This window comes from Arctopsyche grandis, chromosome 1 (genome assembly GCF_051622035.1).
Source record: "Arctopsyche grandis isolate Sample6627 chromosome 1, ASM5162203v2, whole genome shotgun sequence".
In the NCBI taxonomy this organism is placed as follows: Eukaryota; Metazoa; Arthropoda; class Insecta; order Trichoptera; family Hydropsychidae; genus Arctopsyche; species Arctopsyche grandis.
This window is the reverse complement of record NC_135355.1, coordinates 4,948,125-4,960,253: the sequence shown is the minus strand read 5'-3', so window position 1 is coordinate 4,960,253 and position 12,129 is coordinate 4,948,125. Positions and strand designations below refer to the sequence as shown.

The 12,129-nt window shown below is 31.0% G+C and overlaps 1 protein-coding gene across 1 annotated transcript; it reads right to left on the bottom strand.

The window, feature by feature from the left end:
• Positions 1-3,553: 3,553 nt before the first annotated feature.
• LOC143923235 (uncharacterized) lies at positions 3,554-5,496 on the bottom strand. Its single transcript, XM_077446816.1, has 3 exons — positions 5,196-5,496; positions 4,941-5,114; positions 3,554-4,086 (listed from the first exon to the last, which is right to left on the bottom strand). The coding sequence occupies exons 1-3, from the start codon at positions 5,432-5,434 to the stop codon at positions 3,846-3,848; spliced, it is 654 nt and encodes a 217-aa protein (XP_077302942.1). The 5' UTR covers positions 5,435-5,496; the 3' UTR covers positions 3,554-3,845.
• Positions 5,497-12,129: the final 6,633 nt, after the last annotated feature.

Sequence of the window (12,129 nt, the reverse complement as noted above, 5' to 3'; positions counted from 1 at the left end):
ATTTAATTTTGGACAAATGTAATGAGCAAATACTAAGTGAAAATAATGAGTAATTTTTACTGACATCTCCACTGCAAAAAATGGTAAATAATTTATCTAAGATGCAAACCGGATCGAATTAAAATAATTAAAAACAATTTTCGCACAGCCAAAACTTTTGCAACGTGACGTTTATAAAAAAATATATTGCTAATTAGTATCAATAGTGTCAGCTTTTGGGTTCTTCACTTTTATTAAATCCAAATTATCTTTCGCTTTGAAATAATATGGATTTAAATTATTGAATATATCAACAATAGTTGGAGGCAAATAAAATAGTCCTGTGACTTACAATCACTTTACAGCATTGCGTAAAAGTTTGGATTACAATGTATGGAGTTTTGTATGAAGTCATGTGAATTTTTGGAATGATGTTCACAAAGTAAATACTGGAGACTAAATACTTTGTGAAGCAGCAACTCTGACATTTTCATTTTCGTAAGAAATCGTAAGCTAAAATCCTCCGTCATATTTCAAAGTGAATTCAAAGTAAAAGACGTTATAAACAATCACCTTCAATAATGAAGAAAGTATTATTTTTAATCGAATTATGTACAATGTCTCCGACGAGTATGCAAATGCGACAATATGTGAAACTCTCGCGTATGGACAGACTCAATTACCTTCTTCTCGAAAGAGGAAATCCCGTTTTAATGTTATTCATGTCGAATTTGTTTTCTTCTCGTTTCGGTTCCTAGATGAGAGTCGTCGGATGGTATGACGTTTCGTCACCAAACGAAAATAATAAAGGCGTCGTCGTCGTTTCGTAACACATTTGAGAATTCACGTGCATAGAAAGGCGCCATGACATAACTCTTTGTTCTTATGAAATGTCTCTCCCCTCGTGGGCAGTTAGCTGCCTGCTTATCGATATCGATATCGCACTTCCGACCGGAAGCGAACATCCAAAAATCTCCAAAAATAAATATATATTTTTTGCCCAGAGCCGATAGCACCGTTCGGATAAGTTGTATCAAACAAAGTGCACGATTTTCAACTTTATATCAAATGATTAAATTTATGACGCATACAACATTATACACAGTCACGCAAAAACGCGTCAAAAATATATGGAGCTTTTTGTGCCTTTGTTTTTTAGTGAAAATTGTATGAATTCACTCTTATGTAAAAGTAGGTATTTGAATCGTCATCGATTGTTAATGATATACATATATATGTATGTTAAATCTACATACAATGTTTTACTATATTACGAAGGTGTTTTTTTTTAATTTCATCATTTCTCTATTCATATAATATAAAATATTATTAATATGTAATAATGTTATGATATGTGTAAATTTTTAATAATTGTTTAACACTAATTCAAACTTGAAGTCATATATGTAATTCAAGATCGGTATATAATGAAGTGTGAATTTTTGTAATTGAATATAAAAGATAATCCTTCAGACAATTCTGCTTTAAGTTTATAATTAATAGTTTTTTTTTTTTTTTTTACTTAACTGTTCAGATTCTGGTTAGCTGTAGATTAATTCGTTTCGTCAATGTTTGCAAAAATAAAGTTTATTCTGTTAAAAAGTTACTTGAGTATTTGTTTTTTTGGAAATTTGATATCTATGTACATATTCTTACTATAGTTGATCCAATGTGAGACTTACGAGACATAAAATAATTTCTAGACATAATATAACATACGAGACATAAAATAATTTTTTTTTATTTTTTATTAGTTCTTATTTAATTATATAATATTATTACAATATAATTCAATGCAAGGTCTTTAATTATATTACTGTAAGTTTTTCTGTCTTTTAATTATATTACTGTAACTTTTATCGTCTAAATAATATAAATTCCCATTAATATAAAATATATACGTATTCCATAAATAAATTTATATTATCAACCACTTACGTATTTTATATTAAAATTTTATTAATGTAAATATTTTAAAATACGTAACACGAACTCAAAACTAACAAAAAATAAAACTCAAATTCTACCGACTGCTATACGCACGGACAATGTTGTATTTCTTGACCAAAATGTTGCAAAACGAAACTGAAACGAAATGTAATTGGCCGTCGCAGGTCGAGTGGGGGGAGGGGGGGGGGGTTGAATGCGATAGCATGTACATTAACTCATGCTAGTTTAGTTCAACTTTATTATAAAAATCTATTATATGAAAAAAAAAGAACTAAATTAATAATTAAAAGAAAACAATAAAGGCGCAGACACAGAGAGATCGATAGTGGTTATTCCCATATTTGAAGAGATATAATAGAAATTTTTCGAAATAATAAGATCGTATGAATTAAGAATGAACTGAAGAAACGCCCTTCCCAGCTGGAAACACCGAGCACATACATACATACATGGCGTACGATTTAGTATCATCAACGCGATCTGGGTCACTTTTTAGTCATCTTTATCATATAGTGGACACATAAAAAATAACAAATAATATTTCAGACTAGTTTCAGGTATATTTAAATTAAATAATAATTTAAATTTTTAATTAATTTTGTATTATGAGTATGTATCAAACATTCAAATAATTTCAGTCAATTGAAATCAACAAGTGGTTATAATTATCCATAAATATATTTAATTGTATTTTAGTGAAACAATATAATTGACATGTTTCATCAAAAGCTAAATGGATTCGTGACTTTTGGTGAAATTATTGTTTGCAAACAGGTAATTGGACACAGTCGCAAGTCGCACGGAGTTCCGGAAAAGAAGCTGAATATTTTGCATAGCATATTCATAAATAGCGTACTTTTTGTTCAGAGCACGTGCAAGACGTATACGTATATTATTCAGCAAAAATGATAAAAAAAAGCAACAACAAAAGAAATTGAAATGAAGAGAAATGCGGGATGGCTTCACGCCATGACCGTTTGACATCGCATACGTGCCGAATTGCAACACACTTTAAATATTTATGATAAGAGCGCATTTGAAACAGCTAAAAAAAAAAAACACTGAAAAGAAAGTCATCCGTAACAATGATGCTATAACGGAAATCAAAACGCTCTTTTGTTCATTTCAGTACTGACATGTTTATAATTTGTAATTATTTTCCATTGAATTTGAGAGTGCAATGAGAGCATTTGGCAAACATTGCGTCGGAAGCAAATTCGAATGTCTATGAATCCTTTAAAATTGAAAACTCATTGTATCTAAACGTCAATGTGAGACGTGAGCGACGTCTATAAAATACGATTTAGAAAACTCAAATGTTGAATATTTATAAGGCGCTTTTGTGTTTTTCGAGGTGGAGACTTGACTATGCCAATTGTTCTCTCTGTGACATCATAACATTGTCCGTTCATTTGTGCTGTAGAAAAAACGCTTTTTCATCCGATTTTGACCCATTTATGTCTCAAGCATGAAAATATTCAAAACAAATAACTTTTACTTTTAAAAAAGTCACTAACAATGCAATTTTCCATGGATTGAAAAACATCCTTATCCGCATTAAGAAGAGAAGAAAGCGATACACATTTACATATATACGATGAAATTAAAAATAAAAGATAAATATTAAAAAAAAGATATATACATATATATTTTTCGTAATAGTACTCACATACAAAGTACAATGTAATGGCACAATGCTTTTTTTTACAATAATTTTTGTTTGAAAAAAATATAGCAGTACAAATATTACACACTTAAACACACATAATTATAATTAATTGACTTTTTTTTATTGACTCAACGAAGTTGACTTTCGTAATTTTAAGATAAGGAGTTTAAATCTCCATAATGTATAGATAATAGTTTATATGTATAGGCAGTGAGCGTTTTTTTTTTATTGTTAATATCCATATGAATTATTTGGTAGCCTCTTCTACTGGCAATTCGATTTTTTCTTCTTTTGGTTCGACAGCCTCTTCAATGGTCTTGAGATCTGGTTGAATCCTGACCGATAGTGCGTCTGAAGCCTGGGCTACTGGTTGGATTGTTTCGACTTCAGATACTGCTGCTAGGCTTCTTTGGATCGCTTCTGGGACTGGAGGTGGGGTTGGGAGATGATCGCCAATGGGTTGGAAGCCATTTTCATCAGCAATGTATCTGAAATATTCATAATTTTTACAATTGGTTGAATTGAGTGTTACAATTTTTAAAGCTCCCATAGAAGTGATGATTTTAGCCTACATTATTATAAAATTCACTAAGGATTGCCAATCTGAGCTTTTAAAAGCTCTCATTTTGTCTTTTAACATATTTATTATATAAGACATTTACTCTGTTTATTTATATTATTGAAAATTTTATGTACCTACATATACGCAATATATATTTACATATGTATTTTCGCAAAACATATCGCTTTTAAATTCGATATAAATCTGAGACTATCTCTCGTACAGTAATAATGCTTACATAATTTAATAGAATAAGAAATATGCTTTATATTATAACTATTTAATTAGACTATTGATTTACAGTAAGCTTGAAATATACCGTCAAAGTTATGCAAGAAATGTGTGAAATTTTGAATGAATTACGGTAATAAACGAACATTTAAGCTATAATGCGTTCATAAAGCAAAGGAAAAAACAATGGATTCTAAGCTAAAGCATACATGTGTATGGAATTAATGTTTAAGCACATGTATATATTTTTAAATTATAAACTAAAAACGTTTGTGACGATAACTTTTGTTTATGGTTTTTAAGGTTGTTTCTTTTTTGCAATTCAGAATTGCGTTTATGATTATAATATATGAAATTAAATCGTCGACTTTGATTGAGAGAATGATATGTTCCAAGTAAGAAAAAAAATTGAAGCAAAAACTACAAAGAAATTCAATATATAAAATTATACCATCGACTTTGTCCATGGAATGACTCAAATCTCAAACTCAATGATAAAATTAGGTATGTAACATATTGAAATAATTAAAATAGCAAACAAACACTCACTTCAAACTGATCATGCTACCGTCGGGAGCGATGTAAGAATATGACCCTTCCAACACTTGAATCTCTTCGTTCGTAGGAGCGTCCTTCAAATCGGCATTCTCCTTCGTCCTCCTGAACGGAATCGTCTTGACGAAGCTGGACCCTTCGACTTTGATACCATTTCCAGACTCGAAACTGCAAAGATCATCACCAATTCGAGTTAAAGCCAAATCACACAATCAACGGCGATATATGAACAACCGACACGACACATACCTGTATTTGTATCCACCCTTCTCGTCGAACTCCTCAAGCTGGGCCACGATGGGTACAGGGGTTGCGTCTGCCGATGCAACAGCAGGCTCTAGAGGTGCAGCCACGACTAGGGCCAATCCACACAATACCAAACACCCCGATAGTTTCATGACGAATGATTTGAACGAAGTGCGTTGAGAAATGTGTGGCTCGCGTTGCACTTGGATGGTGACACGAGCTCGAGAAGGATTCGGGCACATTTATATGGGACGATTTTGTTTGCACTGAGAGCCCCCTACCCGCTGGCCATTTGTCGCTAAGTGATTCAACCTCAACGATGCGTGTTCTGTACATACACTTGACGAAGACGACTACATTTATTTTGGCATAGTCGAAAAGTTCCGCAAGAAAAACTGTTTAACTTGGGCTTATAATGAGCTGAAATTGCTAATAGAACCACTGAAAATGTGTCATAGAGTTATTGATAAAAAAAAAATTGGACTGTCAAATTTATTTTTTGAGTTAAATTAATCTAGAGATTTGATTGCATTTGATAAATAACTCCGTCAATTCATACGTTCACAAAAAAGAGACAAACTTTTTTTTTTTATTATCATATAACACATCCCTAAAAATAACTTATAATACACCCATATATACTAACTTGAAAAAACTGCATGCCATAAATAATATTCCGTTTGTTACAGACATTACTAACAAACTAACCAGTAGATTCTATGACAGAATCACTAACAACCATACTAACACACTTGTGAAGAGTCTCGGTGATTACAACAAAATGTCTATACCCTTCAGGTATAACACACAGATTACCTAAACACAATTTGCTTTAGATCGTCGACTTTAGAAAGTCTTTAATTAATATTATGTATTAGATGTATTATGAGCATTTATAAGAATTGTAAATAGGTTTTTGTGCTCTTTTTCCTATTATGCTGTACATACATTAACATTAGAATAATATAATATTATGATTACTAACAAAATTAAAATTGTAAAATAGAAAATGATCAGTAGATCAGTAGCTTTTAAAATAGATATAAGATGTAGATACTGTGAACACAATTTAGTAATAATGAAAAGCATTTAAAAATTAAAAAAACCTTATCGATTTTGAGGTTTAAAAGCTTTTTATTGTTCATAAATTATATTCACAATACGTCTCAAGTCTATTCTAATAGCTATTGATCTAGTTATCATTATCTATAAGTATTCTATACATTTTTTTCATGTTAGTATTTTTAATGCTATTTTAATATTAGTATTTAAGTCATAGCTCAAAATCTATTTGTTTTTATTAAAATAAAGTGTGCAATATGTCAAAAATATATAGTCATGGACTATTAATTATATTATAAGACGTATTGTGAATATAAATATATACAAGATACATATATTCGACTTCTCAATGAAATCGTTGCTGCTGAGCATGAATGCGATATTTTCCACCTCAGTGAGCGCAGGTTATCGGAGGTAATTTTAACCTTGTTTTTGTCTGGTAGCCTGCGCTCATCATTATTTTCATAATTTAATGTGATGTATGAGTGGAATATTGATCTTCTCTATTCCATTTGGGCAGAGATGCTTTGTATTTGTGGCTGGTTCTTATATATTGGTGCTGGCTATAGGTGCAAGACATTCCTACTTTGTATTTTATTATTTGATATTTTTACTTTATTTATTATTATTGTAATGCTATTGTTTTTTTATGATAATATTTAAATGTATTTTTTGTCTGTGTATATATGTACATATGTACATATATATATTTTTATTTTTCTCATCTCTCTGTATTTTTTGACCATTGTGGCATATACCACAATGATCCAAACATAAACTTAAAATAAAAATAAAATAAAAAAAAAACAAAATAGTCATACAGATACTTAATGAATAATGAAAAGCTTTTAAAAATGAAATGAAATAGTTTTAAATAAAAAGAATGCATTACCAGAATTATCAGAAGATTTTAGCTATTCTATAATATTAATGAGATTCTACATTTGTATATGTTTAAACATTTTGTTTATATCATTGATTAATGGTCTTTAATAAATGTAGTATGTTTTAATAAAAGTGACGATGTTTTATTATGCATGTATGTATGTACATATATCCATTTTATTGTTTTAAAAATAAGTATATGTTTATTTGCTATTTTAATATTTTTTTTTTAATTTATTTTTTTATACAGGTATATACCCATTTTTTATTTACACGACATCTGTGGTCAACACTACATAAGTATTATTGAAGGCCAATTACAAACATCGATCATAAACATTAAAATCTTCGTAGAGACATACATATATGGACAAACTTTTGCCACATTTTTAAATATCAGCAAATTATAAGAAATAAAAAGTAAACTCAAATTTGGCGAGAAATAGGACAAGACTGCCAATTTGTTGGTACCGTTTCCAATGAAATCAGACAAATTGGAGATAGCTTGGAGTTACAAATCAAGGGATAGAACCCGTGATCACACAATCGAAACCATTACATGCTAATCACTGATCTATGTTGCTGGTTAACTTCTATTGTTTTTGAAATTTGGATGGTGGATTAAGATGTAATTCTTATATGTAGAAAACGTAATTTTAGATTTTCGAGGTTTACAAGCAAGTCTAACGATATATGTACATACATAATTTAAATATTGTTTTAAAATACATAGCTCGTCAAAAAATTGAAATTCTCTTCGAACAGGCTTACTAGTCTATAAACCATATTAAAATTTATTTTAATTTTATTTATTTTTCAATCACGCAACAATATTAATAATATATTATGTTTCGTGTTAGAATTAATTTAAATAACAAGTTTGATTTATTGGCACATACTCTTTACGTTTATACATTTGTTTTAGGAGTTATTCAATTGTTGTACTTAAATATTTTACACCCACGATTTCCTAGTAAGTGCTTGAGAGAGAAAATCTTCTGTTTTTCCTTCTGCATACATACATACATACATAAAGTTTAATATTATAATAATTGCGTCAGTACAGGACGCTAGTAAAGTTTGCGTAAATAATACATATAATAATACATATTTCATCAATTTGTCTTAAATTGAACATCGAATTGAAAAAATTACTATCCGTGCTATTTATTCAATGTTTATCACAGTTTCACAATGTTGAGTATTTGTCCGCTCGCTGTGACATTGTTTGCCTATGTGTGTAAGTTTTTGGCGAATGAAAAAAAATGTAAAATTTCCACCAAAGTGCTCTTTGTTCTTGTTGTATAACGATTCATTGCGAGAATTAAATATTGATTTATAAATAATCTATACTGATTTACTCACATGTCGGGTAAGTCGTCTCGAAGACGAGTCGTGTTCTTATTTAGCGTACGTTGTAATTGATTTTCCATACAAAATCACTACAACATAAAGACAATTGATTAGTAAATATTATGACTTTCCTATTCTGCGCTATTTCAGTAAAAAGAATGACATAAACGACAAGATTACGCAACGACGTGTATATTTTCAATTTTTAACGCCATTAGGCTTGCTTACACAAAATCCAAACTTACACATTGTAATTTATTCAGTATAATTCATATTGAATGTTATAATTCTAAGTACGAACTCAAACATACGTTTCGTTTAAGGTATTTAGTATGCGCTTAGTACATATAATATATGTAATGCATGTTTAGGTAAAATTCGGTACAAGGCAACTTTGAAAATTAAAATTGATGGAAATAAATAAATATAGATGAAATGTGAAGGTTGTCGTAATAGTGGTAATGTATTTTTACATAAAAATCAATATTTGTACACGTTTACTCTCGGTCATGTTTACCGTCTTGTTTGTTATGAATATAAAAAAAAAGGAGTCACTTGTAAAATTCACTGTAACACTCACTTATCTATATGTAAATTCAATGACGACTCTTTTCTGTTTGTTTTGCAATGTAAAAATTATTTATTAAAAGGAAAATTCGGTTACATTTATGTATATGCATATTTCATTTCGCTTGCGAGCATTTATTCATGGAACGAGTCACACGTATGTACGTTTCGCTATATTAAGTAATCAGTCTTCTCGGAACGGACCCAGAAGGGAGTGTTTGAAACTGAATGAGATAATGGAGGTCGATAAAACCGCAGTATGTCAAGAACAATTTCTCTTTCTGATGCATTATCCTATATATTTTTAAACGGGGATTGTGCAATGCGAAGACGAGCAAAAACTGAAAAATTCTGCAATGCGTCAACTCCGCAGATATAACTTTTGGTGATTTTATTTGGTAGATTTCATTTTCGAAATTACGATTCTGAGAATTCAAAAGTGTCTTGTGAGCTTGGCAATTGCATGCAAAGGATTTTTAAAGTGATTCGTTTCAATCAAGTGAATAATTCATTCATATACATAAGTGTTCATTCGCAATGCGCCTTATATGGACGGTCAAAGAAGCATTATTAAATTAAAGTGTTATAATATTATACAACTAGTGAACCCACTTACGTATTGTGTTTGCATACTGTTTGTGTAGAAAATTCAATATTGGAAAAAAATGTACCTATGAAAATAACCTTGAAGTTACTCCTTAACATTGACCATTGAACGAAGAGCGTCAAACTATTTTTTTTAACAAAATAAATTAAAAGAAAAAAATGTACGCTTAAAGAAAACTTAAATATAATATTTAAAGACTTAATATCGTATTTTAATTATACATAAATACTTTCAAGGTGATGTTTACACTTTTTAATAGTATTGTTACGTACGCCGCGGATTAAGCGAAAAGAATCCCAGAGACTATGTGACCGTTCAAGGGTTATCTGTTAACGGATTAACCAAGTGCTTGCACTTAGGACCAATGGATGTCTGTTAACGGATTAACTAAGTGCTTGTACTTACTTCCAAGATTATATCTGGACTCTAAGTGCATTTAGGCTAAACAATGACCGTTATTAGGCCTTTCTCAGAATCGGTAAGGGGAGACCCAATGTCGTGGAAATACATATCCGAATACGTGACTATACAACAGGTAAACAGATTAGACGTCCTGAGAGATCTACACTTTATAAGGCGGTACGTAGGCGATATCAGGTCGTTCTGGACTGAGCACTGCCAGTGCGTGTATCTCCTTAATCATCAATAAATGCTGTGAAACGACTGTTGACCTTTTACTTGGATCCTCCACCCACCCCTACGCAACAGTATTATTTTGATATCATGTCAGTTAATTTACTATTGTTAGACATTATAATATAAAATTATTTGACATCATTGATACATAAAAATTATGGAACAAATCTTTATTTAAACCAATTTCGTATGGCAATTTACATAGTTATTGTTAAAATCAGTCTATTTTTTGTCGGAATAAACACCAACGCTTATATTTTAAGATTTTATTAAACTACTAGCTGAACCCGGCATGCGTTGCAATGCCACAAAAACGCATGCAATTCCCGTCCCCGGTCTCGTTCCCGTTCCCGTTCCCATTCTCGTTCCCGTTCTCGTTCCCGTTCCCATTTGTCGGAAAAACGCAGGCAGTGAATACATCTAAAATTATTCAAATATTTGTTTGTTTTACACTAAAAACATTTGAACTTATTGCGTTGCAATGCCACTCATTCCCGTTTTTCCCGTTTCCGTCCCTTTTTTTGGCCGATTTTTTTCACAGTAAGCTTCCCGGACATGCAGACAATAAATCCTGAAAGTTCCATCGTAATCAGTTCTTTAGTTTGGGAGCCTATTTGAGACAGACAGACAGACAAAAATTGTTTTTATATACATATATAGATGCATTAGTTAAGTTCCATCGTACAATAACGCATGCAATTCCCTTTCCCGTTTCCATTTCTCGATGCGTTTCGATAAGTGAATGTTTCAGTTTCAAATTAATACTTAATAATCAAATTAAATTATAGTCAAGTATAGGAAGGCATACGTGACAGACAGGCAAACATTGATTTATATACATATGTAGGATTGTTATGAGTGGTACGTAATGTCAGGTTGGTATGAGTGGTACGAAATTTATTAGTACGTTGGCAATGCGTGCGCGCAAGTTGGTTACTAACGTAAACATTTCCTTAACTACACACTGGTGCTTCATACTTTCGCGTCAGTAAAATCATAACTACGAATATTATTATTAAGAGGTTTTTTCCCTTTTGTTTCACAGTAATCTTTCCGGACATGCATACAACAAATCCTGAAAGTTCCATCGTAATCAGTTCTTTAGTTTGGGAGCCTATTTGAGACAGACAGACAGACAAACATTGTTTTTATATACATATATAGATGCATTAGTTTTGTCAGCAGCATGGGTCGGTGGTTGGGATTTTGCCGGGTTCAATCCCGTGAGTTCACCTCGACTTTGGTCAGGTATTTGTGACTTCAAGTCGATCGTTTCCTATCAGAGTTTGCCAATTTTTATATACCTATTATACAGTTCACATGGTCTTCGTTTAAGAAGTAATTTTTTATATCTCTTATCTCTTATCCGATCGTTTTCATACTTTGCCATATTGCTCATTTTGGTCATCAATATACGTTAATGTATCGTCTGCCATTACGTTGGAGATAAAATATCGTATACAATGCGTATCAAATATCCACAATTTTGGGTACGGTGACGTCTAGCAAGCTACTATAATCTATATTCAACCTGTTCGCCTTGATATGGCCATATCAGATTTTAATTGTTTAAACGCCTATAATTCACTCTATATTTCATAAAATTTGCTCTATAGGTTCTTGTTATCTCTAATATATAAATATTTATAGTTCTAACTCTCATATGTATATATAAATTTCAAATTTGGCGTCTAGTTTCGTGTGATGTATTACAAGATATATGTATATTGATTTTTGGCCAAATGTGTCAGATCTGACATTTCACTGCTAAAAGTATATCTCTTCACTGAGTTATATATCTTCACTGATTAATATCTGCGAGATAAG